At 44.2% G+C, this 24,849-nt stretch overlaps 1 protein-coding gene across 3 annotated transcripts in view; it reads right to left on the bottom strand.

Annotated features, from left to right (window-relative positions):
* The window catches only part of DNAAF9 (dynein axonemal assembly factor 9), a 136,641-nt gene that overhangs the window by 19,817 nt on the left and 91,975 nt on the right, over window positions 1–24,849 (bottom strand). For all 3 annotated transcript variants that reach the window (XM_064572882.1, XM_064572881.1, XM_045885487.3), the window contains 3 exons: window positions 23,654–23,812; window positions 17,680–17,805; window positions 4,686–4,723 (listed from right to left, as the gene is read on the bottom strand). In XM_064572882.1, coding sequence (XP_064428952.1) covers window positions 4,686–4,723; window positions 17,680–17,805; window positions 23,654–23,812 — 323 coding nt within the window. The remainder of the gene's footprint in view (window positions 1–4,685; window positions 4,724–17,679; window positions 17,806–23,653; window positions 23,813–24,849) is intronic.

Raw genomic sequence — 24,849 nt, 5'->3', positions numbered from 1 at the left:
GATGTAAACAATACTTCCTTCCTCTCGACACTCATACTAACGAAAAAAGTGTTCTAAAAATGCTAAAGACTGGGAGTGCCTGGGTGGCTCAGTCGTTAAGCGTCTGCCTTCGGCTCAGGTCATGGTCCCAGGGTCCTGGGATCGAGCCCCGCATCGGGATCCCTGCTCGGTGGGAAGCCTGCTTCTCCCTCTCCCACTCCCCCTGCTTGTGTTCCCTCTCTTACTCTGTCAAATAAATAAATATTAAAAAAAAATAAAATAAAAATGCTAAAGATGGAATCTGACCTCACAAATTGTCTGGATGCACTCAATTCATTACCAGGGAGTAGGGATTAGGAGCTTCATGCCAACGGTCACATGTTACCATGGGGAAAGGATACATACGAAGGTTATGCCACATGACTGGGATCATAGACACCAGGACTTACAATTCACCTGCTGAGCACAGAACCTCCTTCCTAAGTGTTTATGAACAGTTTGGGGATCTATCAGTTCCTTGGTTCTGAGATGTAGGTTCTATTCTTCTCAGGTATCTGGTAGTGCTCAGCTAGTAAGCTGACCTTAGGCCTTTGCACGGTGCTTGAGAAGAGACCTCTCAGGATTCAAGGGTGAGTTTCCTCACCAGCCTTCCTTGACATCCAAGTGGTGAGTGCAGCTCTGCTTCCTCCTGTCACTTGGTGAAAGGCTGCCCAGTTCCCCAAATGTGGGCTGTGGAGGCACCTGAGTCCTCCTCGTGGCCTGGTGAGTGCTAAACAGCTCCTGGATCCATCATCCACTATCAATCCCTGCTACCATTTGTCTAGTTCAGGCTGCTAGTCTCTTTGCTAGGTCACTGCTTATTCTGTGCACTTCCAGGCTTCTCTTACTATAATTCATTCTAACTATTGTAGTCAGAGTAATCTTTCAAAAACAGAAAATCTGATCATATCAGATGTGCTCTGGTGTGTGCCCTGGGTGTCCTCTGGTCACCATCAGGCCTTCGCTCTTGCTGGTCCTTCTGCCTGGAACCATCTTTTCCCTCCTCTTCGTTGGCCCAATTCCTCCTTCAGGCTACAGACAATTTGAATAGCACCTCTTCCAGAAGCCCTCCCCAACCTCCCAGGACTGGGTTGAAGCAGGCTCTAGATACAGATTTGCTGAATAAGTGAATGAATGAATCAAGTGTCATAAAAGATACATGCAACCTGATGTCCAGTGCAGCTGCCTAAGCAGCTAAGCTGTGGGCACCCACATGCCAGAATTTTTCCCACTTCTAAGTCTGAGCAAATCCCATTCATCAGCCAGCCATCTGAAAGGTTTCTAAGATTTACCAATATATACACATTTTTGGTAGAAAATTCATAAGGTACAAAAGGGTATTCAAACCAAGCTTCTTCCTCCATCCTCTGGCACCCTGAGTCCTAGTTCTCTTTCCCAGAGGCAACCACTGACAACCAGATCTTGGGTATGCTTTCTCAGATAGTCTATGTGTATGCAAGTATACAAGAAGATAAAGAACCACGTTTTCTTAAGAGCTTCTCCCACACAAAACCTCTATCCTCAAGGTCTCCGTGTATGACCTAGTTGTGGTAATGGCACAGACTGAGGAATTCAAATGGAGAATATGTCAGCATTTTGTTTATTCTATTTTAAAACATTTAAAAATTTCTGTTCAGAAGCTTTAACACTAAGATGGACAATTCTCAGCCACAGTGTCAGGGAAGGCTCATAATGAAGGTGACACTGGTTGTGCCTGTGCGCTCAGTCCCATTTAGAAAGGTCACTCTGGAGGCTTCAGGGGAAGCACTGAGGATGAGGCTGGTGAGCCTAATGCCAGAAATCCATGTCCTATGACTGCACCAGGGCCTGACTGGGGCCTCTGGAAATGGAGTAGGGCAAGATCAGAAGGCCAGGCCCAGAATGTAGCATAGTGGGGGAAGCAAAGCAGAGTGCTAGAAGGCTCAGCACATTCCAGAGGTGGCAAACATGGGAGCCGGATCCTGCAAGAGGCCCATGAGATTTCCATGAGACAAGAATGGCTGTGATGGATCTTGCACTGAGGAGTCAGCAAAAGCTGAGTGAAGACCTATAAAGGTCCTAGGACTCTGTGGGGTATCTTCTTGGGCAAAAGAAACTGGAGAATCAGACTAGTGCAAATGTGGCAACCTAAGTTGTGTGCACCAGGATCATAAGCATAGGCCTGGCCTATTCTGGAAAAGGCTGGGGTCTGGATCTCTGATGGACACCTTGCCCAGAGTCCTGTCTGCTTCACCAGTGTCATGTAGATAAACCCTGGGGGGGTTGGGATTCTAGGTCAGGAATTGGACACAGAAATGGGGCTTTGCTTTATAGGGAAACAAGCAAAAGGATTATCCTCAGCATTCCTTAGGCCAGCTATGCAAACTACCACCTGCCAAGAGGAAATGCCATCTGTGAGGCAGGTACAGCAGTTATCTGGAGCACAGGGTGAAGAGGCCACTGTGGGTGTTTCATCTTGCTTGGGCCAGGAGCTTCCTTCTGCTCCATATCAAAGAATGGATACCCACATTTGGCCATGGTCTTACCAGTCTGGGATGTGAGTGAGTGGACAGCCTGGCCTGCCCATTCCCCAGAGTGGAGAAACACCTCTAAGGTCTGACTGTCCCAGTCTGGGCTAAAGGCTTCCAGAAGCCCAGAAGAAAGCAAAGTTTGTTTTATCCACCTTTAGATACTTCCAAAAGCAGGACATGGTAGAAAATGTCTTTGCTCTTCTCTCAAATCAGCATTATACTGAGTCTTGTTTGCTGTTTAAGCTCTGAGATTATTTCCTAATCCTTGATTTCTGTAACACACATCATCTTGGGGCTGCAATATAGTCCTTTTCTCATTGTAAAACAATCCTTTGTTGTAAAAGCAATGAATCAGGGAGCCTGACTCATGAACAGGAGCAAAGGGAGGCAATATGCTCCCTCGGGACATGAAGTGTTTGTCTACTGGTGGCAGATCCCACTGGTAAGCTAGCCACCAAATCTCTGAGGATAAAAGAAATACTTGCCTTTTATTTCCTCCCTCCCTGGACAGCCATGCCCATGGTGAGCCAGGTCAGACCAGTTCATAGGGTCTTTTGGGCCCAGATGCAAGGGGAAGATAATTACTAAGACACTGTCACTCTACAAGTCCTTTGGAGTTTAGAAAAACATCATCAATGGCCTCAAGGTCATCTGCCCACATCCCTATCTTTACACATGCACAGAATCTGATACAAGTTGCCTTTGAACACTGAGTAAGGAAGCAGTGTTAATGAAATCTGTCTACCAAGTGCCAGAGAGAATCCAGTCTGTCTTGGCCTAAAAGGTCTTTCCTCCCAAGAAGAGAACTCAGGTTCATGGACAATGAAGACAGGCACCTCCCCAAGGCTCTCGGCTAGGGCAGTCTGACTATCTGTGCTGTGTGCAAAAAAACCAAAAGGGGCACGGAGGGAGAAGGTGCCAAGGAGCCAAGGTGCATTAGGGTGGCAATAATCATGTGGTGGACAGGGGATGACTATAGCCCACACCCTTGGCTTTGACCATGACTTGCAAACATATATCCAAGGACCAGAGAGTGATCCTTGGTTATCTCCTGGACCTATGTTTTCGCTTATGCTTTATATCTCAAGGACAGGTACCACCAACCTTCCCAACCTCCCAACCTTGGAACTTAAGAGCAGTTCATACTAGATAACTCTTTCTCCAACTCATGCCCCACATCTAGTCTGTCACAACATTCTATGGACCCAACCTCCACAAAAACTCCTTCATCTACATGGAATGGATACTGTGGGTGGACCCAGCCACCTCTATTCCACTCTGCTTCTGGGGTGCTGTGCCTGGAAAGCAACAAAGGACTCTAAAAGCTGGACTTGAGACTCCCTGGAGTGGCAGTCCAACACACACATTCCTCCCTCCAGTGACCCGGCTCCTGCCCTGCGCAGCACCCAGCTCAGCTGTTTCCCAAGACAATAGCTCTGGTATGCTCAGTTGTTTCCGCTCCCTGCGGACTGGCAATGGGATCAGCAGGGTAAAACTGTGCTGGGGACACCAAGTTATTTTCTTCTGTCTGATTTCTTCTTGCTGGGCTGGCTCAGGAAGCTCAGACCCCAGGTCTTCTGACAACAATGAGCATTTTATCATCACTGCAGGAAATTTAGAATTTATTCTGGGTCTCCAGGCACCATAGTTAATATGACTAAAAAGTGCTGCTTCCAGGGTTGCCAGATGGGAGGACAATGCGAGGTTGAATGTAACCTACAGGATGGATGGATTTTTCTAAATGCTACCAAGGAGGTGTGGAAAATTCCAGTGTATATAGGAGGGGATTAAGGGAGAAAGTCCTACTGGACCATACTGTGCATTCATGGGACAGGAGAAGTGCATCAAGATCTTGTTGATCCAGAGGCTAGGAATACCTAATACCTTTTCAGTCCACTGATATTAGTTGGAAGGCCAGGGCGGACTTAAGCCCCACTCAGGAGAGCTGTTGTCATGGCAGCTTACCATCTGAAGAGACAAACTCAGAAAGAAATCTGTCTATCAAATATGATAAAAGAAAAAGATGTCAAAGGTTTCCCTGGACCAATTTTGTTTGTTTTAGATTTTAGAATGGGAAAAGGAGATGAAGAAAAGTCTGTTACATCTAAACAGAATTTGAAAGGCATGCAAAAGCAGAAAGTAAAACATATTGCTTACCTTGTGAACACTGGTCAAGACATTTAGGAAAGAGAAATCTAGAGGGGGAAAAAAGAAATATTTAAAAACCATTAATGTCAAAATTGTTATTATTTCCCACAAAAATGTGAATATCCAAGCAGACTTATTCAATGGGGCAAGTGGCAGGCAGTACTAAGCAGCAAGAATTGGTTTTCGGGGCGCCTGGGGGGCTCAGATAGCTAAGCGTCTGCCTTTGGCTCAGGTCACGATCCCAGGGTCCTGGGATGGAGCCCCACGTCAGGCTCCTGGCTCAGTGGGGAGTCTGTTTCTCCCTCTCTCCCTGCCTCTCCCCCTGCTTGTGTTCTCTCTGTCTCTCTCATTTGAATAAATAATCTTTACTAAAAAAAAAAAAAAAAAAGAATCGGTTTTCATAGCTTTGAACCAAAGCTCTCTAGGCCAGGAACCCCACAGAAGCAGTCCTTATGTGGCCAACTCTTGATGGAATGTTGAAGAGGGGATAGAGGCCTAGTCTCTAGATTACAAGAAACAGAAAAGAAAGCAGGTTTTTTTGTTTTTTTAAGAGACAGTGTACTGATCATAAAGGAGAAATTTCAAAGGAAAATGAGAAGAATTATATTCCCCTAACTCTTCCAGGGGTCTTCAGTACTAAAGTTGCCATGCTTCCCTTTATGTGCATGCTGGAATCCTGGTTCCCCTTCAACCCCATTCTGAGCTCTAATGGTGAACGAATAGCCCAAAACTGACTGGATCACAGATGAAGCAGGTTGAGAGTGACTGATTCAAAGAGTGAGTGAGTTAGCTAACGCAGAGAAAAACTCACACTCTCAAGTGCTTTTAAACTCCTAAAGCATCATAGTACCCTTCTTAGGGAAGATAGCTAACACGAATGAGAATAACTGCCTTTTATCAAGTTCTTCCTCTGGGCTGGGTACCGTCAAGCAGTTCTCATGTACGGTCTTGTTCTGTCCTCATATCTACTCTATGCCTTGGGTACTTACAAGCTGAGAAGAGTGGGTGCGTTTACGATAGCTAAGCAGTCTAAGCACTTTGCCCAAGGCCTCACATGAAGCTAGGAAGTGGGAGGACTTACGTAGGGACCCAGGTCTGTTTAGTACTGTAGAGCTCCCGTGTTTTCTTTCCCTACAAATGAGATGCTTGCTGAAGCCATACTTCTGAACTGTTGCTGGTCTAGGTGCAGGTAGTAACGATGTTCAAATCACCAGGGGGGAATTTCTCTCCTGCAATCTTTGTGGTGGCAAGTTTTCATCCTTCTTTTTTTTTTTTTTTTTTTTTAAAGATTTTATTTATTTATTTGACAGAGAGAGACACAGCAAGAGAGGGAACACAAGCAGGGGGAGTGGGAGAGGGAGAAACAAGCTTCCTGCTGAGCAGGGAGCCCGATGTGGGGCTCGATCCCAGGACCTGGGACCATGACCTGAGCCGAAGGCAGACGCTTAATGACTGAGCCACCCAGGCGCCCCAAGTTTTCATCCTTCTATTTGCTTTCTGAAAATACCATTTGGAACCAAATTTGGTAGATAAGTGAGCTGGATGAATACCACTTTGGATTGTTGCCGTAGTTCTCTTGCCTGACTCCTTCATAGTTTCTGAGGAATTCCAAGGAGAAACCCCCATGTGCTCTGAGCAAGATCAAGAGCCCTGGAACTGGGAAGAGACATCCATCCAACACTGGAATCTCCCAAGAAGGGAACTCACTGATTTCACTGCACTCAGTCTGAATGGCCTGACACATCGCAAACACATTCGTAGAAACTGTCTGTCCCCATCAGTGCCTGTGGTTACAGTACATGCCCTTAAAGGCCCTTCTCAGCACCCTGCTTGCTTCCTCACAGCAGCCCACAGCAATTCACACCACAGACATCTTAGACAAGACAAGCAAAGTTCTCCCTCAATGCATCTTATCCAATCACAGGCTGGATGCTCATGCTTTAAACCACTGACGGCTACAAAGAAAATATTCAGAACACTTAGAATTGCACATATACATGACTCTCTAAAACTGGAATGCAATTTCTCATATCTTGGTATCTTTGGCATCTCTGTCCTTCAAATTCATGTTGGCTTTCTTTCCTAATCCAACTAGGGGTTATCATTACTTCTTTATAATTCTTATGAAATTGCATCAAATCTTTTATTATGGCACCTCTTACCTCAATCATGATTATTTGGGTGCATATCATTGGTGTGGCATTTGGAAAATATATTTAACTTTTCTGAGCATCAGCTCCCTCATGGTAAAACATCATAATGATGCCTACCTTAAGGGGGTATTTTGAGGATTAAGAGGGGTAAAGTATCACAGCAAAACAAATAGCACAAAATAAATGTTGGCTCTCTGCTTTCCTTCTCTACATATCATCCTCCCTACTAAACTGTAGTATTTTCTTTTAAACTAGTATTTTTGAAGAATGCCTGGCATAAGACTCTTATTTTTTATTTTTATTATTTATTTATTTTAAAGATTGTATTTATTTATTTGAGAGAGAGAGAGAATGAGAGACAGAGAGCATGAGAGGGAGGAGGGTCAGAGGGAGAAGCAGACTCCCTGTCAAGCAGGGAGCCCGACGCGGGACTCGATCCTGGGACTCCAGGATCATGACCTGAGCCAAAGGTAGTCGCTTAACCAACTGAGCCACCCAGGCGCCCTATTTTTATTTTTTTAAAGATTTTATTTATTTATTTGACAGAGAGAGAGATAGCGAGAGAGGGAACACAAGCAGGGGGAGTGGGAGAGGGAGAAGCAGGCCTCCCGCAGAGCAGGGAGCCCGATGTGGGGCTCGATCCCAGGACCCTGGGATCATGACCTGAGCCGAAGGCAGACGCTTAACGACTGAGCCACCCAGGCGCCCCACAAAACTCTTAAACAGAGCAGATGAGTTCATTAAAATGTACATACAATGTATATACAGGTTATTGACCAGCTCTTCCTCTGAGTAACAGAAACGACTGTGATTATAAGCCTCACGTAAGTATGGTATCCTGCATTTTGTAGTGTGCCAACCAACTACCTGATTTATATAAAATTCTAGTAAATACTGATCCAATCTGTCCCAAAACACGGGCCCCACAATTCCTACATGCATATCCACAAAACTGCATACCACATGAGCAGAGATCTGGGATGATTTATTCCTTGCTGCCCTCTCAATGATTAGAATGGTCCCTGGCACACAGCAGACCCAACAGATACTCACTGAATGAAATCCACTAGAATAAAGATACCAGACAAATCTCACATAGACTCATCCTGAATCCAAACTGAGCCCACACTTAAAGAAGCCACACTAATCCCCACCTCACAGAATGGAAAAAGATACCCTGCTATGTTCTGCTCCCACCTGTTTTTTTAAACCATAATCTGGAAGCAATGATGTAAATTTTATTTTTGCTAAGGCAGCCACTTTACAAAAAACCCCCCAAAACACTGAATTAAGTTTTAAAAACTTGAGTCTCAAAAAATCTTTTACTATAAAAGCAATATACAACCCACAGCTAACATCATACTTAATGGTTAAAGACTAGATGTTTTCCTTTTCAGATCAGGAACAAGAGAGGATATCCGCTCTTGCTATTTCTACTCATTATACTGGAGTAGAAGTTCTAGTCAGGGGAATTAGACAAGAAAAACAAAGTGCATCCAGACTGGAAAGAAAAAAATAAATCTATCTCTACATACTCATGACACGCTTTTGTATATAGAAAATCCTAAAGAGTACACACAAAACACTAACAGAATTAATAAATGTGTTCAGCCAAGGTTGTAGGATGTAAGATCAATATACAAAAATCAATTGCATGTCCATACACTACCAATGAACAATCCAAAAATGGTATTTAGAAAACAATTCCATTTACAATAACATCACAAAGAACAAAATACTTAGGAATAAATTAAACAAAGGAAGCATAAGACTTGTACACTGAACATCACTGAAAGAAATTTAAGACCTAAATAAATGGAAAGATTGAGCCAGGTTCATGGATTGTAAGACTTAATATTTTTAAGATGGCAATACTTCTCAAACAGATCTATAAATTCACTGAAATCCCTACCAAAATCTCAGTTGTCTTTTCTTTCTTTTTTTTTTTTTAAAGATTTCATTTATTTGACAGAGAGAGACACAGTGAGAGAGGGAACACAAGCAGGGGGAATGGGAGAGGGAGAAGCAGGCTTCCCGTGGAGCAGGGAGCCCGATGAGGGGCTCAATCCCAGGACCCTGGGCCCATGACCTGAGTCGAAGGCAGATGCTTAACGACTGAGCCACCCAGGTGCCCCTCAGTTGTCTTTTCTTGTAGGAACTGACAAGCTGATCCTTAAATTTACATGGAAATGCAAGGAACTCAGAATAGTCAAAACAATCTTGAAAAAGAACAAAGTTGAAGGACTCACACTTCTCAATTTCACAACTTACTACAAAGCTACAATAATCAAAACAATGTGGTACTGACATAAGGAAAGACATGTCTATCAGTGGAATACAGCTGAGAGCCCAGAAAATAAGCCTTCACATTTATAGTCAATTGGTTTTTGACAAGAGTGCCAGGACAATTCAATGGGGAAACAATAAGTCTTTTCAACAAATGGTACTGGGGCAGCTGGATATCAACATGTTGAAATAATGAAGTTGGACCCCTACTTCATGCTGTATGTAAAAATTAACTCAAGATGGAACATAAGTCTAAATATAAGAGCTAAAACTATAAAATGCTTAGAAGAAAACACTGGGATAAATCTTTGTGACTTTGGATTCGGCAATGCTTTCTTAGATATAACACCATAAGCACAAGCAATGAAAGAAAAAATAAATTGGACTTCATTCAAATTGAAAACTTTTATGATTTAGAGGATACCATCTAGGAAGTAAAAAGATAATCCATGAGAGAGAATTTTTGCAAATCAAGTATCTTATAAAGGACTTGGGTTCAGAATATATGAAGCACTCTTGCAACTCAAAGAGACAACTCAGGGGCGCATGGCTGGCTCAGTTGGTACAGCATGTGACACTTAGTCTTGGGGTCATGAGTTCAAGCCCCATGTTGGGTACAGAGATTACTTAAAAAAAAAAAGAAAAGAAAAAGAAAAAAAAGAGACAGCCCAATTTAAAAATGGGCAAAGAGTTTAATGGACTTTTTTACAAAAAACATACAAGTGGCCAATAAGCAAATGAAAAGATGCTGAATATCATTAATATTAGGGAAATGCAAAGTAAAACTACAAGGAGATACTACAAGAGAGGTACTGTCTACACAATACAGACAGAAAATAACAAGTATTGGTGAGGAAATGGAGAAACTGGAATCCTCATACACTGTGGTGGGAAAGTAAATGGTGTAGTGGCTTTAGGTAACTGTTTGCAGTAACTCAAAGTTAAATGTACGGTTACCATATGACCCAGCAATTCTATTCCTAGGTATATGCCCAAGAGAACAGAAAACACGACCACATGAAATCTTATACACACATGTTTCTAGCATTTATAATTTATTTATAATAGCCCCCAAAATGTCCATCAAATGATGAATGAATAAATAAGATGTGGCCATTAAAAGGAATGAAGTTACTCACACATGCTAAAACATGGATGTACCTTGAAAACATTTTGCTAAGTAAAAAAGCCAGACACAAAAGGCTGCATGTTACATGATTACATTTATATGAAATGTCCAGAATAAGCAAATCCACAGAAAGTAGACTAACAACTGCCAGGGGTTGGGAGGAGGAAGAAATAGGGAGTGACTAAATTATTTGTTTATTTATTTTTTAAGATAGAGCATGAGTGGAGATGGGGGAGGTACAGAGGGAGAGAGAGAGAGAGATTCTTAAGCAGGCTTCACACTCAGCGTGGAGACAGATGCGGGGCTCATCGTGGGGCTTGATCTCACAACCCTGATTATGATCCAAGCCGAAATCAAGAGTCGGATGCTTAACTGACCGAGCCCCTGAATTGTATACTTTATTTTATTTTTTTAAAAGATTTTATTTATCTGACAGAGAGAGACACAGCGAGAGAGGGAACACAAGCAGGGGGAGTGGGAGAGGGAGAAGCAGGCTTCCTGCCGAGCAGGGAGCCCGATGTGGGGCTCGATCCCAGGACCCTGGGATCACCACCTGAGCCAAAGCTAGACACTTAACAACTGAGCCACCCAGGCGCCCCAGAATTGTATACTTTAAAAGAGTAAATTTTATGGTATGTGAATTATACTTCAATAAAGCTGTTGTATTTTTTAAAAAGCAGTACACATGCATATTATAAAAGATCAAATGGTTTCCTTAGTAACCAGAACTGGTCTCCAAGGAAATGGCCATTTCCCAGAAGGAACTACCATTAATAGTTTGGTATGTATTCTCTTAGTTCCTATACACATACAAATAAACATTTAAAAAATACATACTGTTTTGGCAATTTACTTTTCTCACCTCACAAAATATTGTGGACATTGTTATGTGTTAGTACACAGAAATCTACTTAATTTTTTTAAATGCCTGCATAGTATTCCATTATATGAATATTCCCAAATTTAACCAGTCTAAGTCTTACTAATGAGCATTTGGATTATTTCCAGTTGATATAATAAAGTGTTTTATTTATTAAGATTTTATTTATTTATTTGACAGAGAGAGACACAGCGAGGGAGGGAACACAAGCAGGGGGAGTGGGTAAGGGAGACGCAGGCTTCCTGCGGAGCAGGGAGCCTGATGCAGGGCTCGATCCCAGGACCCTGGGATCATGACCTGAGCCAAAGGCTGACGCTTAACGACTAAGCCACCCAGGCGCCCCAATAAAATGTTTTTTTTTTTAAAAAAGATTTTATTTATTTATTTATTTGAGAGAGAGGTGGGGAGAGGAGCAGAGGGAGAGGGACAAGCAGACTCCATGCTGAGTGCGGAGGCTGATACAGGCTCGATCTCATGACCATGAGATCCTGACCTGAGCTGAAATCAAGAGTTGCACACTTAACTGATGAGATACCCAGGCACCCCTAAACAGTGGGGGTTTTTTTAAGTAAAGATTTTTATTTTTTAAGTAATCTCTACACCCAATGTGGACTTGAACTCGCAACCCCAACATCAAGAGTCACATGCTCTATTAACTGAGTCAGTCAGGCGCCCTGGTATTATTAACGGTGTTGTTTTGAACATTGCAGAGCACATCTGTCATGTTTCAGCCTGCTCAGGACTTCTAAACAACTTTCCTAGGCTTGAACTTAGGAAGTCCATCTCTTTTGTGTGTGTGTGTGTGTGTTTTTTAAAATATTTTATTTATTTATTTGAGAGAGAGAGAGAGAGCAAGAGAGAGAACACAAGCATGGGGAGTGGGAGAGGGAGAAGCAGGTTTCCCGCTGAGTAGGGAGCCCGATATGGGGCTGGATCCCAGGACCCCGGGATCATGACCCGAGCCGAAGGCAGACGGTTAATGACTAAGCCACCCAGGTGCCCCAGTCCATCTCTTTTCTAAATAGCACAAAACTACTTTTCCAGCCTTTCTTGCAGTCTGGTGCAGGCATGTGATCTAAGTTCCACCAACCAGATTACTGCAAGACTCCCACTGGCAGTGAGCAAGGTGAGTGAGAGGATGTATGGTAAGCAGACCCCATTTTCTGGTGAAGGAAGTGGCTGAGATATCCCCCCTATCAGGGCAGGCCTAAGAGGTTTGAGCATTGCTCCTGGCTGCCTAGCCAATACAGCCCGGCCACCCTGAGACTCTGTAAGCTATAATGTCCTTTAGTAAATCCCTTTCCATTAAAACATACTGGAGTAGGGGCACCTGGGTGGCTCAGTCGTTTAGGCGTCTGCCTTCGGCTCGGGTCATGATCCTGGGGTCCTGGGATCAAGCCCCACATCAGGCTCCCTGCTCAGTGGGAAGCCTGCTTCTCCCTCTCCCACTCCCCCTGCTTGTGTTCCTTCTCTCGCGGTCTCTCTCTCTCTGTCAAATAAATAAATAAAATCTTTAAAAAAAAAAAAAACATACCGGAGTAGGCTTTACTACTTGGAATTAAGAATTCCATCTGAAACAAACTCCCCTACACATATATATCTTTTGAATATTTGTACAAATGTAACTATACAAACTTCTAGCAATGGAAGAGCCAAATCCGCCTCTAAAGAGGTTATATTAGTTTATATTTCTATCAACACTGTACGAATGTACCTATTTCCCCACACTGTTGCTATGCAGTGAACCACCCCAAAACTACAGGGGCTTCAAATAACGACGATGTGCTTATTCCTCACGATGCTGCGGATTAGACGGGCAGTTGTTCTGGCTTGGGCAGCTCAGCTGGGGCTGAGGGTCTAAGATGGTCTCACTCACAGCCAACTGGGGTCTCAGCTCAGATGGAGGCAGCTAGGCCTCTCTCTCCACGTGATCTCTCATCCTCCGTCAGCCTAGCCCAGGCTCCTTCACGTGGTGGTCTCAGCTCTTAGAGACAAGAGAGAGCAAGCCCCAGTGTGTAAATGCTTTTTAAGCCTCTGCTTATTTCTTGCTTCTTGATGTCCCACTGGCCAAAGCAAGTCACATGCTCAAGCCCAAATTCAAAGTATAAGAAGTAGATTCAATTCTTCAACTCGTGACGGAAGGTGCTGTTTTTTCTATGGCCATATTTTTCTATGGCCATATTTCCACAGTTGGCCATGTAAAAAACTTTTTCTTTTTTTTAAATTTATGGGCTTAACACTGGCCATTTAATTTTTTTTAATGGAATGGGCTTAACTTTAATAACTTTCTATTCTTGATCATGGGCGCCACAATTCTCTTATTCTATTTCACGTGTACCTCTTGCACATGGAATATAACAGTGCATAGCCCATGTGCAGGGACTAATCATTAGTTTTCCAACAGAGCATTAGTACACCACTATAGTAAATTACTTTCTGGAAGGAGTTCAAAGGTAAATTTGGAAATTTCTCATTAATTCCTAAAAAAATGAGCAAATCAGTAACTATGACTTACTGACCTAATAGTTTTGATCTCCCAGTATGAAAAAAACCCTGAAGAAATTAGTATACTCATAGTCCTAACACCCATGATTTTATTACTTATATTTTTATATTCCACGACCCCAATTCATACATGATATTGCCTTATTTCTATACTTAGATTATATGCTCATCTTTAGTCCTTTTATATATTTCTCACTTCTTTCTTTCTTTTTTTTTTTTTTTAAAGATTTTATTTATTTATTCATGAGAGACAGAGACAGAGAGAGAGAGAAGCAGGCTCCCAAAGAGCAGGGAGCCCGATGCAGGACTCGATCCCAGGACCCTAGGATCATGACCTGAGCCGAAGGCAGACGCTTAACCATCTGAGCCACCCAGGCGCCCCTCACTTATTTCTTTATTTGAATTCTCTTAAGGACCCTTATTCCTCACATGTTGGCAAACCCATTATTCAATGATATTTCATAAGCATTAAACAGAAATGGTTTCTGTACTCACAAAAGCTAAGTCTGTATTCTACAGTCCCTCTCTTTTCTCTAATGATCTTCATTTCTTCGTCTATTTTTCCTCTTCATTTTGTTATTTTCTCAAGCTTGAGGTTCTCTGACACAGATTTAAGTCTTTGCAGTGTCTATTCTACTTCTGACTGCTTTGAGATTTTCATTGCTATAGTGGTTTTATTATTGTCTGTTTTCTTTCTAGGGCTCTAGCAGTTCATTTTCCATCAGCTTCTGCTAGTTAAACTTTTTTGTCCCCCTGACCTTTTCTATTTAACAGCTTTACTGAGTATACATATAACTTGCAAATCATAAAATTCACTCATTTTAAGTGTATGTAGTTCAATGATTTTTAAAGTAAATTTACAGAATTGTGCAACTATCACCATAATTCAATTTTAGAACATTACATTACCCCCCCAAGAAGATCCCATTTCCCCAGACCTTTTATATCTCTTCTTTGAGCTCTTCCCACCTACCCTGTTAACTCCTCCTCTTCTCCTTAAATATTTTTTTTTGACAGTGCAGCAGAGTACTCGTCTAGGCTAATTTTTCTGAAGTATAACCTCCCATCTGTTGTTTGCTTAATATCTTTTCCTACCTTTTTTAAGTGGTAGTATCTAGTCACACATTAAACCTCCTTCTGCTTTAGTTCATCTTTGTTTTATTTTATTATTTTTAAGAGATTTTATTTATTTGACAGAGAGAGAGCACAAGCAGGGGGATCAGCAGAGGGAGAGGGAGAAGCAGGCTCCACACCAAGCAGGGAGCCCAACACAGGGCCTGATCCCAGCACCTCAGGATCATGACCTGAGCCGAAGGCAGACGCTTAACTGAGCCACCCAGGCACCCCTGTTTTATTTTATTTCTTTTAAAGATTTTATTTTGAAGTAATCTCTACACCCAATGTGGGGTTCAAACTTACAACCCTGAGATCAAGAGTCACACGCTCCTCTGACTGAGCGAGCCAGGTGCCCCTTTAGTTCATCTTTAAATAAAAGCTCAAGGATATGTCATTTGCAAATAAAAAGCTCGAGGAAAAGAAATACGACTGCTAGGAAGAGTCAGTGTGGCAGTCCAAAGTACAGTGGTGATGCTCAGCATTCACTACAATAACCTAACCTAAGACAAAAGGAAAACAGACTACCTTGGCTTTTTATGGGAGAGCAGAACCTAAATCACAGCTAAAGAGAAGAGAAATGGTGAAGATGTTACTTGAAATCAGTCAAGGTGGTAAGGGAAGAAACTCTAATGGATTTTATATGCAAAATCTAAAAATATCAACTTGGGATTCAAATAGGAAGGGAGCTCTTTCACATGAAGGTTGAAGGGTAGATCAATCAGTTCCCAGGAGATACAAGTAATACGGACTAGCCAGAAAGATCACATGATTACAGACCTGGGAGACATTCCACTGGGCTAAAGGGACAGGAAGTCAAATAGCTCTGTGAAGGGACAAGGTAGTGCTTGAAACTCTCCCCAGTGAGGAGAGCTCTGATGATGAAACAGATACTTCCAGACACCACTGGGGCAATGTGAACTGGGAAACCCACTCAAGAAGCAATTTTCAAATGTGAATAGAGTTATAAAACTGATCATGCAAATAATTAATATCTCTTTGAAGAACCTATTCTAAGGAAATTATCTGAAATTTGAGAAATTCATATGGATAAAGATTTTCCTACAGCATTATTTATAATAGTGAAAAGCTGGAGACAACATATGTGACTAACAGCGGGGAAACTGTTAAGATAAGCATGTCCAGGTGCCTGGGTAGCTCAGTTGGTTAAGCATCTGCCTTCAGCTCAGGTCATGATCCCAGGGTCCTGGGATCGAGTCCCATGTTGGGCTCCTTGCTCCGCAAGGAGTCTGCTTCTCCCTCTGCCGCTCCCCCAACTCATTCTCTCACTCTCGCTCTCTCTCTCAAATAAATAAATAAAATCTTAAAAAAAAAGAAAAATTCTTAAAAAAAAAAAAAAGCATGTCCATCCACACACATAATGACTTTATAATTAATCAAAATGCAATTACCACTGTGATATTAGAACAAATATATGTTAAGTTACATAATATGTTTATATGTTAATCTAAGAAGGATATAAAATTATATGTATACCATAACTGTAAAAAAATGGAGATAAAAAAGGCAAGGTATTCACAAAAATGGTAAGTTACATTGAGTTAGTGAGATTATGGGTAAATTATTATTATTTTTTAAGATTTTATCTATTTATTTATTTGAGAGAGAGAGAGAGCGTGCATGAGCAGGGCGGAGGGGCAGAGGGAGAGGGAGAAGCAGACTCCCCGCCGAGCAGGGAGCCCGACGCGGTACTCGATTCCAGGACCCTGAGATCACAACCCGAGCTGAAGGCAGACACCCAACCAACTGAGCCGCCCCAGATTATGGGTAAATTATTACCCAATTTTCTTTCTTTTTTTTTTTTTAAGATTTATTTCTTGGGCGCCTGGGTGGCTCAGTCGGTTAAGCAACTGCCTTCAGCTCAGGTCATGATCCTGGAGTCCCTGGATCAAGTCCCGCATCGGGCTCCCTGCTCAGCGGGGAGTCTGTTTCTCCCTCTGACCCTCCTCCCTCTCGTGCTCTCTGTCTCTCATTCTCTCTCTCACAAATAAATAAAATCTTTAAAAAAAAAAAAAAGATTTATTTCTTTTATTTGAGAGAGAGCGCGAGCATGTGCACATGATTGTGTTGAGGAGCAGAGGGAGAGAATCTTTCAAGCAGACTCCCCCAAGCAGGGCTGGATCTCATGACCCTGAGATCATGACCTGAGCTAAAACCAAGAGGCAGACGCTCAACTGACTGTGTCACCCAGGCACCCCAATTATTACCCAATTTTCCTTGTTGCTGTTGTATTACTTCCAAAGTTTAAAAAAACCAAAGTTCACCTATTAGTAATGAGAATGAATGTCATTAACTGAGGTAAGACAGTGTTAAGATGGTTTAACCACTGGGGCACCTGGGTGGCTCAGTCAGCTGAGCGGCCAACTCCTGGTTTCGATTCAGGTCGTGATCTCATGGGTTGTGGGATCAAGCCCTGCGTTGGGCTCCCCGCTCACTAGAGAGCCTGCTCGACATTCTCTCTCCCTCTGTCCTTTTGCCTGCTCACACACACACACACATACACACTCTCTCTCAAATAAATAAATCAGAAAAAAAAAGGCTTAACTATATGAAAAATTATCTATGAGATACCCTAAGTACCTGGAAAACAAAGCACCTCCCCTATGGGAAAAGAAAAGGCTGTCATGGGCATTCTTTCTTTCGGGGAGAAGCTGTTTCAAGTCCCACTGCCCTAGATGGACAGCTTTTCAGTACACAAAGAAAAGTGTTGAGAGGCTTCGGTCTATACGTGTCTTCTGAGAACCGAGCACTAATCAAGCAACAATTGAGCATTCATTATATGTAAGGTAGATTAATGCATTCCAAAAGACAAACACACATAATCATGTGTCTCCTTCCGGTGGGTGGAAGAAAATCGCTTTCTATACATTTAAACCCACCACATCCTGTGGGCTGCAGAGGATCTGAAGCATGTACCTGTGCTCCATGTAGCAGCTCAGGGGCTCCACGCACACCGTGATGGCACCAATGGTGAAGGAGGACTTGACCTTTGAGTCTGGATGGGTCTGCAGGGCCTGGACGACATCAATAACATCTGTGTAGCTGGGAGAAAAAAAGAGAAACATTAGCTTACTGACTGGGGCCGCAGAATGCTGAGGGGCTGAGCGAGCAAGGGTGGAAAGAAAACCACAAGGAGGAGCCTGTGACGGGGTTCGTTGGGGTCACCCCACTTAATGATTTAGAGTCCCTCCCTGCATTCCACAAGGTTTCTGCATCCCCAAACCTCATTAGTACTCCTAACTGTGCAAGAGTGAATGGAAGAATCCCCCACCACTTCTAGGAGTAAAGGGACGCCTGCAGATGACCCTGGCGCTCTAAGGGTGGGACTTGGTGTCCTTAGGCCTGTTTTCCAATCATTTTAGGAGCTCTTGGGTTGGTCTATTTCCTTTAATAGCTTTTTCTCTCCTTCTGCCTCACAGAACATGCAGACAGGAGAGAAACAGGGAGCACCCCTGTAGGTCAGCAGATACATGTCAAACCCCACCTGCATTTCTATTTCCTGCCTGGAACTCCCTCCAAACTCCAGACTTCCAGAGCCAATTTCAAGGAAATGGAACAAAAATCCTAAAATTTGTATGGAGCTAATTTAATATTTTCAGTTAGAACTTAACATGTTCATGATTCAATTTCCCATGCCTGTTCCTCCCAAGGCCTTGTCCTTCTCAGCAGGGGGGACTCTATTCGTTCAGCTGCTAGGCCAAAAAATTTGTTTGGAGTCGTCACTGACTGAACTTTTTCTCAATTTTCAAAATATAACTAGAATAAGATTGCTGCTCACATTCTCCCACTACTACTGGATCCTTACTGTTACCATCTCTTGCAGACTACCCCACAGCCTCCTCACTGGCCTCCCTGCTTCTGTCCCTGCCCCTGCCCAACCTGTTTTCAACAGAGAAGCCAGAGAGATCGTGCTAAGTCACTGAGTCAGTGGCTTCCATCCCACTCAGCGTCAAAGCTTTTAAAGCCCTTACAACAGCCCCCACAGCTGTCTATGATCTGACTTCTATACAGGAGGAGTTTCTCCTCCTACTATTCCTTCCCTTACTTGACTCCGTCTAAGCACTGTGACCTCCTGGCTCTTCCCTGAACATGCCAGGCATATTTCCACCCTGGCACTCCCTGTCCTCTCTCCTGTGATGCTGTTTTCCTCAAATGTCTGCCAGGCTTGCTCCCTTCAGTTCTCTGCTCAAATGGCATCTTGAGAGAGGTATCCTGTGACTTCCTGCAGCCTATGTGATATAGCAACCCTCCTTCTGCACAACCTGCCCCCGCCCCAATTCTTCCCTACGGCACTGAACATCAGCTACATACACTGTATTTTCTCATTTATTTGTTTATAGTGTGTCTCTGCAGTAATAATGTAAAGTGGTTGTTGAATGGTATAATCTGTGGCGCCTAAGCAGGACAGATGAATGAACTGGATGTCCAATCCTGGGTATACTCATGGCCACTCCAAGAAGGGGCCTCCACTCTTTACCTTGTAGAGAACATTTTCCCAACTGACCCAGCCTATCACCAAAAGGTCAGTTCCTACAGGAGGGAAGGCAAAATCTGAAGGCAGCCTTGCTGATCATATGGGCCTGGGCCCTTGGGAAGCTAGTGGTGGTGCCTGGGGGGATAGGTACAGCCTGCCTGAGCCACTTCCTGAGTTCCTACAAATAACTCACCTGCAAAACAGCCCTTAGCTTTATCCGGGACTACATTATTCACACCCCCACCCTCAGGTCTGCCTCAGTCTGACCAACTAGCAGTGCTTCAATCAAGAATAGGGTGTGCCCGGTTCTAGAGCTCCCCCATGAGGGCCTGGCAGCCAGAGAGCTGTAAAGTGAGCCCACTGCTCCCTGGTTTCTCCCCCTGCCTGGGCACGTGTGTGTATTGCCACATGGGGTTCTTTCTCCTGGTTCTGCAATGTCTGGTTAGGCCTGGATGCAGGAGAACCACCCACACTGCCTGCAGTGCCAGGCCTCATGCGTACTTGTTAAGCGGGACTGACTGAAGCTTATATACTACTCCAAATCTCTTTGTGGTCGTGTTTACCAGATTTAACTCTCCTGGTTAAGCGCCCCAGCCTTGCTCCTAAGCATTAGCTTTCCCCCTCTTCTAAACATAAAGTTTGGAAGCTTTTTATTTTCCATGTTTGGTATGAGCCTAGAGACTCATTTCTTAGGACCGAAAAGAACTGAAAGATTTACCAATCCTGCAGATTTTGGTCATTTTAATACCATGGGTTATCCCTTAGAGAGAGTGGCTAGAGAATTCCCGGGTTTTCAGAGCATTCCATTCAATGGAGAAAGGTTGGAGTGAAAATAGGCCCCAAAGTCCTTGGTGAGACCAGTGCATCTGGGCACTGCAACCAGGAACTGCTGTGGCAAGGGAAGAGGCTCTTGGTGTCACTCACTGTACTTGCTGGGACAGGGAGGCTGCTAGACCCTCCCTCCCTCCCCAGCCCTTGCCCTATAATCATCCTGGCCAGGGCCTCCGAACAGGAGGAAGGAGGCCTCACTACAGAAGGAAGCACACTCCTCCAGCTACCAGAGTTTGTACTTGACCACTTTGGCTAAACTGCCTCGAATGCATGATGAAGGCAAAAAAACCTGGCTTTTCATGTTTGCCTCTTGTCAGTTCTCTCTTTATTAAAAATAAAAGCAAAACAACAAAACAAAACAAAACCCCTGCAGGACTTTAACTTTCTTTCTTTTTAAACAACAGATATCCTATTCAAGTGTCCTTTGGCCTCTGTTTTATGTTTGCAATTTAAGCCTACAATTTGGGCATGTGTTTTAGATTAATTCAACTTTTGTTTTGAGAGAGACTTTGTTTATAAATATTTTAAATAATCTAAAGAATGATTTTATAATATTCTGGAGTATAAAGAAATACAATCCCTCAAATTCCTTAAAATTAATATTTTAAAATACAGATTTCCCCAGTTTTATGTATGTGTGTGTGTGCGTGTGTGTGTTTAAGTTCCAAACAATTCTGTCACCTGTGTAGGTTTCTATATCCATCCCACAGTCAAGGCACTGAACAGTTCCAACACCACCAGGATGCCTTGTGCTGCCTTTTTATAACCACGCCCACCTTCCTCCTGCCTCCCACTCCCATCCCTAACTCCAGGCAATCACCATTCTGTCCTCTATTTCTAAAATTTTATCATTTCAAAATACATTGATTTTATTTATTTTTTATTTTTTAAAATATATATATTTTTTAAATATATATTTTTTAAGATTTTATTTATTTATTTAACAAAGAGAGACACAGTGAGAGAGGAAACACAAGCAGGGGGAGCGGGAGAGGGAGAAACAGGCTCTCTGCTGAGCAGGGAGCCCGATGTGGGGCTCAATCCCAGGACCCTGGGATCATGACCTGAGCCGAAGGCAGACGCTTGATGACTGAGCCACCCAGGTGCCCCCCAAATATATTGATTTTAAAAACAACAATTCCACTGGATATCAAAGCTCAACACCACTGCCCCACTGCTGCAGTAAGCCAAATGGAACCAGGCCACTCTAGGGGCAAAAGAAAACTCTGCCTTATATCACAGCATTCCTCCAAGAATCCTATAAATGAAGATAAAAGCCACATTCAGGAAATACAATTCTCAATTTGAGAAGCCACTGGAGTCTCCCTTTACCGGCAACCTCTCAATACTGGGCTCAAATGTCCAGCCCCAAGGAGATGGTCATGCAAAAAGGAGGCTACCATGAGCTCTCTGCTGAGCCTCAAAGAGAATGGGCCCAGCTTGTAAGAGCAGTGTCTTAGCGAGAGCCATAGCATTTAGTTGGTATTTCCACTTGAATCCTTCGGGAAGTCTGAGGTCCCTAGCATCCCAGGACTGTGACTGGGCAAAGGCTGGGTCTGAGTACAACTCAGACTGGGCTAGCTATACACTGTCACTGTAATCCAGAGCAGCCAGGGCAGCTGACACATTTGCAGATGAGCATTGTCAGAGACAAGGGGTTAATGATGCTCTCTCAAGTGACGGAAGATGGCAATGCCCTACACAATGTCAAACTGCTGAATTTGCTCCAGGTCCACATCCCCAGTGACTCTCAACTTCGGCAGGGGCCAATCTATTCCTTTGACCATTAGAAGCAATGGAAAACCCAAAATGGGCGCCTGGGTGGCTCATTTCATTGAGTGTCTGACCCTTTTTTTTTTTTTTTTAAAGATTTTATTTATTTATTTAACAGAGAGAGAGAGCGAGAGAGGGAACACAAGCAGGGAGAGTGGGAGAGGGAGAAGCAGGCTTCCCACTGAGCAGGGAGCCCGATGTGGGGCTCGATCCCAAGACCCTAGGATCATGACCTGAGCCGAAGGCAGACACTTAACGACTGAGCCACCCAGGCGCCCCTGAGTGTCTGACTCTTGATTTTAGCCCAGGTCTTGATCTCAGGGTTGTGAGTTCAAGCCCTGCGTTGGGCTCTGGGCTGGGCATGGAGCCTACTTAAGAAAACAACAACACACACACAAGTGGTTTCAAGCCTAGACTCTTGCTCTGTGGCTTCCATGACCTCAGCCCACAAGCAGGACAAAAGGTCTGAAGGAAGGGAAGCCCAGGGCAGGTGTGAGAACAAGGCCTGAAGGAGAGGAACGATGTCCTGGTGGGCTGGTGGGGTGCACAGTCCTGCCCGCCTCCAGCCTAAGAACCACCAGCCTGGCTTTTCTAAACTCACCATCCACCCAGGAGACTCAACAGGGCTTTGGATCTGGGCCTACTCTTTACTGGAAACAATTAGCCAATTGCACATAGTAATTATTATGAGCACAGAAAATATAGCATAGCATAAAAGCACTTTGTGAGAACTGCCAAAAGCTTCTGTATTACCAGCCATCGTGAAGACCACAGCCTGTGTTTTCCTGACCTGGCATGTTCACCTCTGGGCTGGAGGGTAGTGGGCCTGCACAGAGCTCCTCTCTGGAAGGCCTTAGAATGGGTCAAGGTAAGCTCCTTGAAGCCTGGGTCCCTGAAGCAGTAGTACTCACTCTGTCAAATCTGTCCTCTGAGGGAGCTCCCTGCCCAGCTGGACTATTTATGCTCCCCACTGAGGGTCCCAGGAAACCTTCCTGGACCAGCCATCCTGGGGATGGTGGGGCTCAAGACTGCAGAGTGTGGGGGCTGTCTCTGCAACTCCACATGAGGAAGGACTGAAACAAATGGCAAAGGAAGAGGCTTAGGGATCACTATTGTTACAAGAATTATCAAAGAATCTTGCCCAGAAAATCTCTTCCCTAATTCTCTACCTTTTGGGAATACCATGATACTGAAACCAAACTTAGTTTTTTGTTTTTTTTTTTTAATTTGACAGAGAGAGACAGTGAGAGAGGGAACACAAGCAGGGGGAGTGGGAGAGGGAGAAGCAGGCTCCCCGCTGAGCAGGGAGCCTGATGTGGGGCTTGATCCCAAGACCCTGGGATCACGACCCGAGCCGAAGGCAGATGCTTAACGACTGAGCCACCCAGGCGCCCCATCCAAACTTAATTTTTATTTAATTTAATTTTTTTTGGCGGGGGAAGGGTTGAGGGAGAGGAAGAGAGAGAATCTTAAGCAGGCTCCATGCCCAGTGTGGAGCCCGATGCAGGGCTTGATCTCACAACCCTGAGGTCATGACCTGAAATGAAATCAAGAGTCAGACGGCTTAACTAACTGAGCCACCCAGGTGCTCTGAAACCAAACAGAAAACTTGTGTGCAAGCTACAGCAGCCACTCTGGGCCACGAGATAGCAACCAGAGTCCTTGCTTGTTTAAGGCCTCTCTGGGTAGTGCAGACTCTGCTCATGAACATGTGGAGGTCGTTCTGTGCCCCAGGCTAGCCACATACAAAATAACAGTAATGGCAAGGTCATCACCATATCCCACTGTCCCCAGAAGACTTCTAGTACTCACCCTTGCAACACCACCAGCAGTCGGGTCTTTTTGCGGATGTAGGCTGACTGGCGGGCAGAGCGGTTCTGCTGAGCCTCCAGGACACTGGAAAGGTATCTTTGGAAGTGGGCAGCATGAAAACATTCGGAGCTATCCATGATTTGGCGGTATACCATCCACCTGGAAATGGCAAGTATAATCTCAGCCTGGGGGCCACCTGATGGCCTGGCCCCACAGGCTCAGCCAGTGGATCCAAATGTGACTGACCGGTACTCCCCACAGACATTCTGCCCAGTGACCCTGGACAGGAGAAAGCAATCCTGGCATCACAGAAACAGGTGGAGAGCACTGGGTGGGGAGCTCCATATCCTGAAACCACTATCACTGGAACTTTTGATAGGAAATGCTTTGCCACAGGGAAAAAGGTCAGGTAAGCACATGACCATCAGTCAGACTTTGGAGTTGAGAAAGACTCCTTCTGAACAGGCAGTCATTTCCTGAAGGATCATCCAGTAAAATGGTTTCAGTCTGGTGCTCAGTAAAACTCTTGCTAAGTGAGCAGGGTGAAGAATTCAGACTAGTTCTACAACAAAAGCAATGGATACGAGGGAGGAACTGGCTAGCCACTTAGTACTTAGAAGAGGCCCAATATTTCCCTAGCATGTCTCTAAAACCTGTCCAACCTCCCAAATCTCCCTGAACTCCCAGACTTCTAGGCGATTTCCACCTTCTCCATTCCCTATGGCCTCCTGCAAGATGCCTTACTTTGAGGTAGACTAACTAGATATTAAATGTCTGTTCAGTTAGCCAGGGTTGTTTAGTAATCTGCTGGCCATATGAACGTAATGGATGAATGATTTCCCCAATTTCCCCTAAGCCGACATGTCCCAGCTGCACTGGAACTGACGCAGTCCCCTTGTGGTCAGGGATGGATCACATCTACCAGTTCCCAAGTTCTAACTACTCTGGTCCTGAATGGCCCTGCTGACGGGGCATACTCCCAGGCCTTTGCCTGTGCTGGTTCTGCTGCTACAGTGCTCGTCCCCAGATTTCCAAAGGTTCACTCTTCATTTCCTCAGGCCTCTGCTGAAATGTCCCCGTCTCAGTGAGGTCTTCCCTGAGCACCCAATTTAAAACTGCAATCCTTGGCGCGCCTGGGTGGCTCAGTTGGTTAAGCGACTGCCTTCGGCTCAGGTCGTGATCCTGGAGTCCCGGGA

The sequence above is a fragment of the Mirounga angustirostris genome, unplaced genomic scaffold (assembly GCF_029215605.1).
Source record: "Mirounga angustirostris isolate CCGP_5_RB_7025 unplaced genomic scaffold, mMirAng1.0.hap1 SCAF_10, whole genome shotgun sequence".
Taxonomy (NCBI): Eukaryota; Metazoa; Chordata; class Mammalia; order Carnivora; family Phocidae; genus Mirounga; species Mirounga angustirostris.
This window is presented reverse-complemented; position numbering and strand designations above follow the sequence as displayed.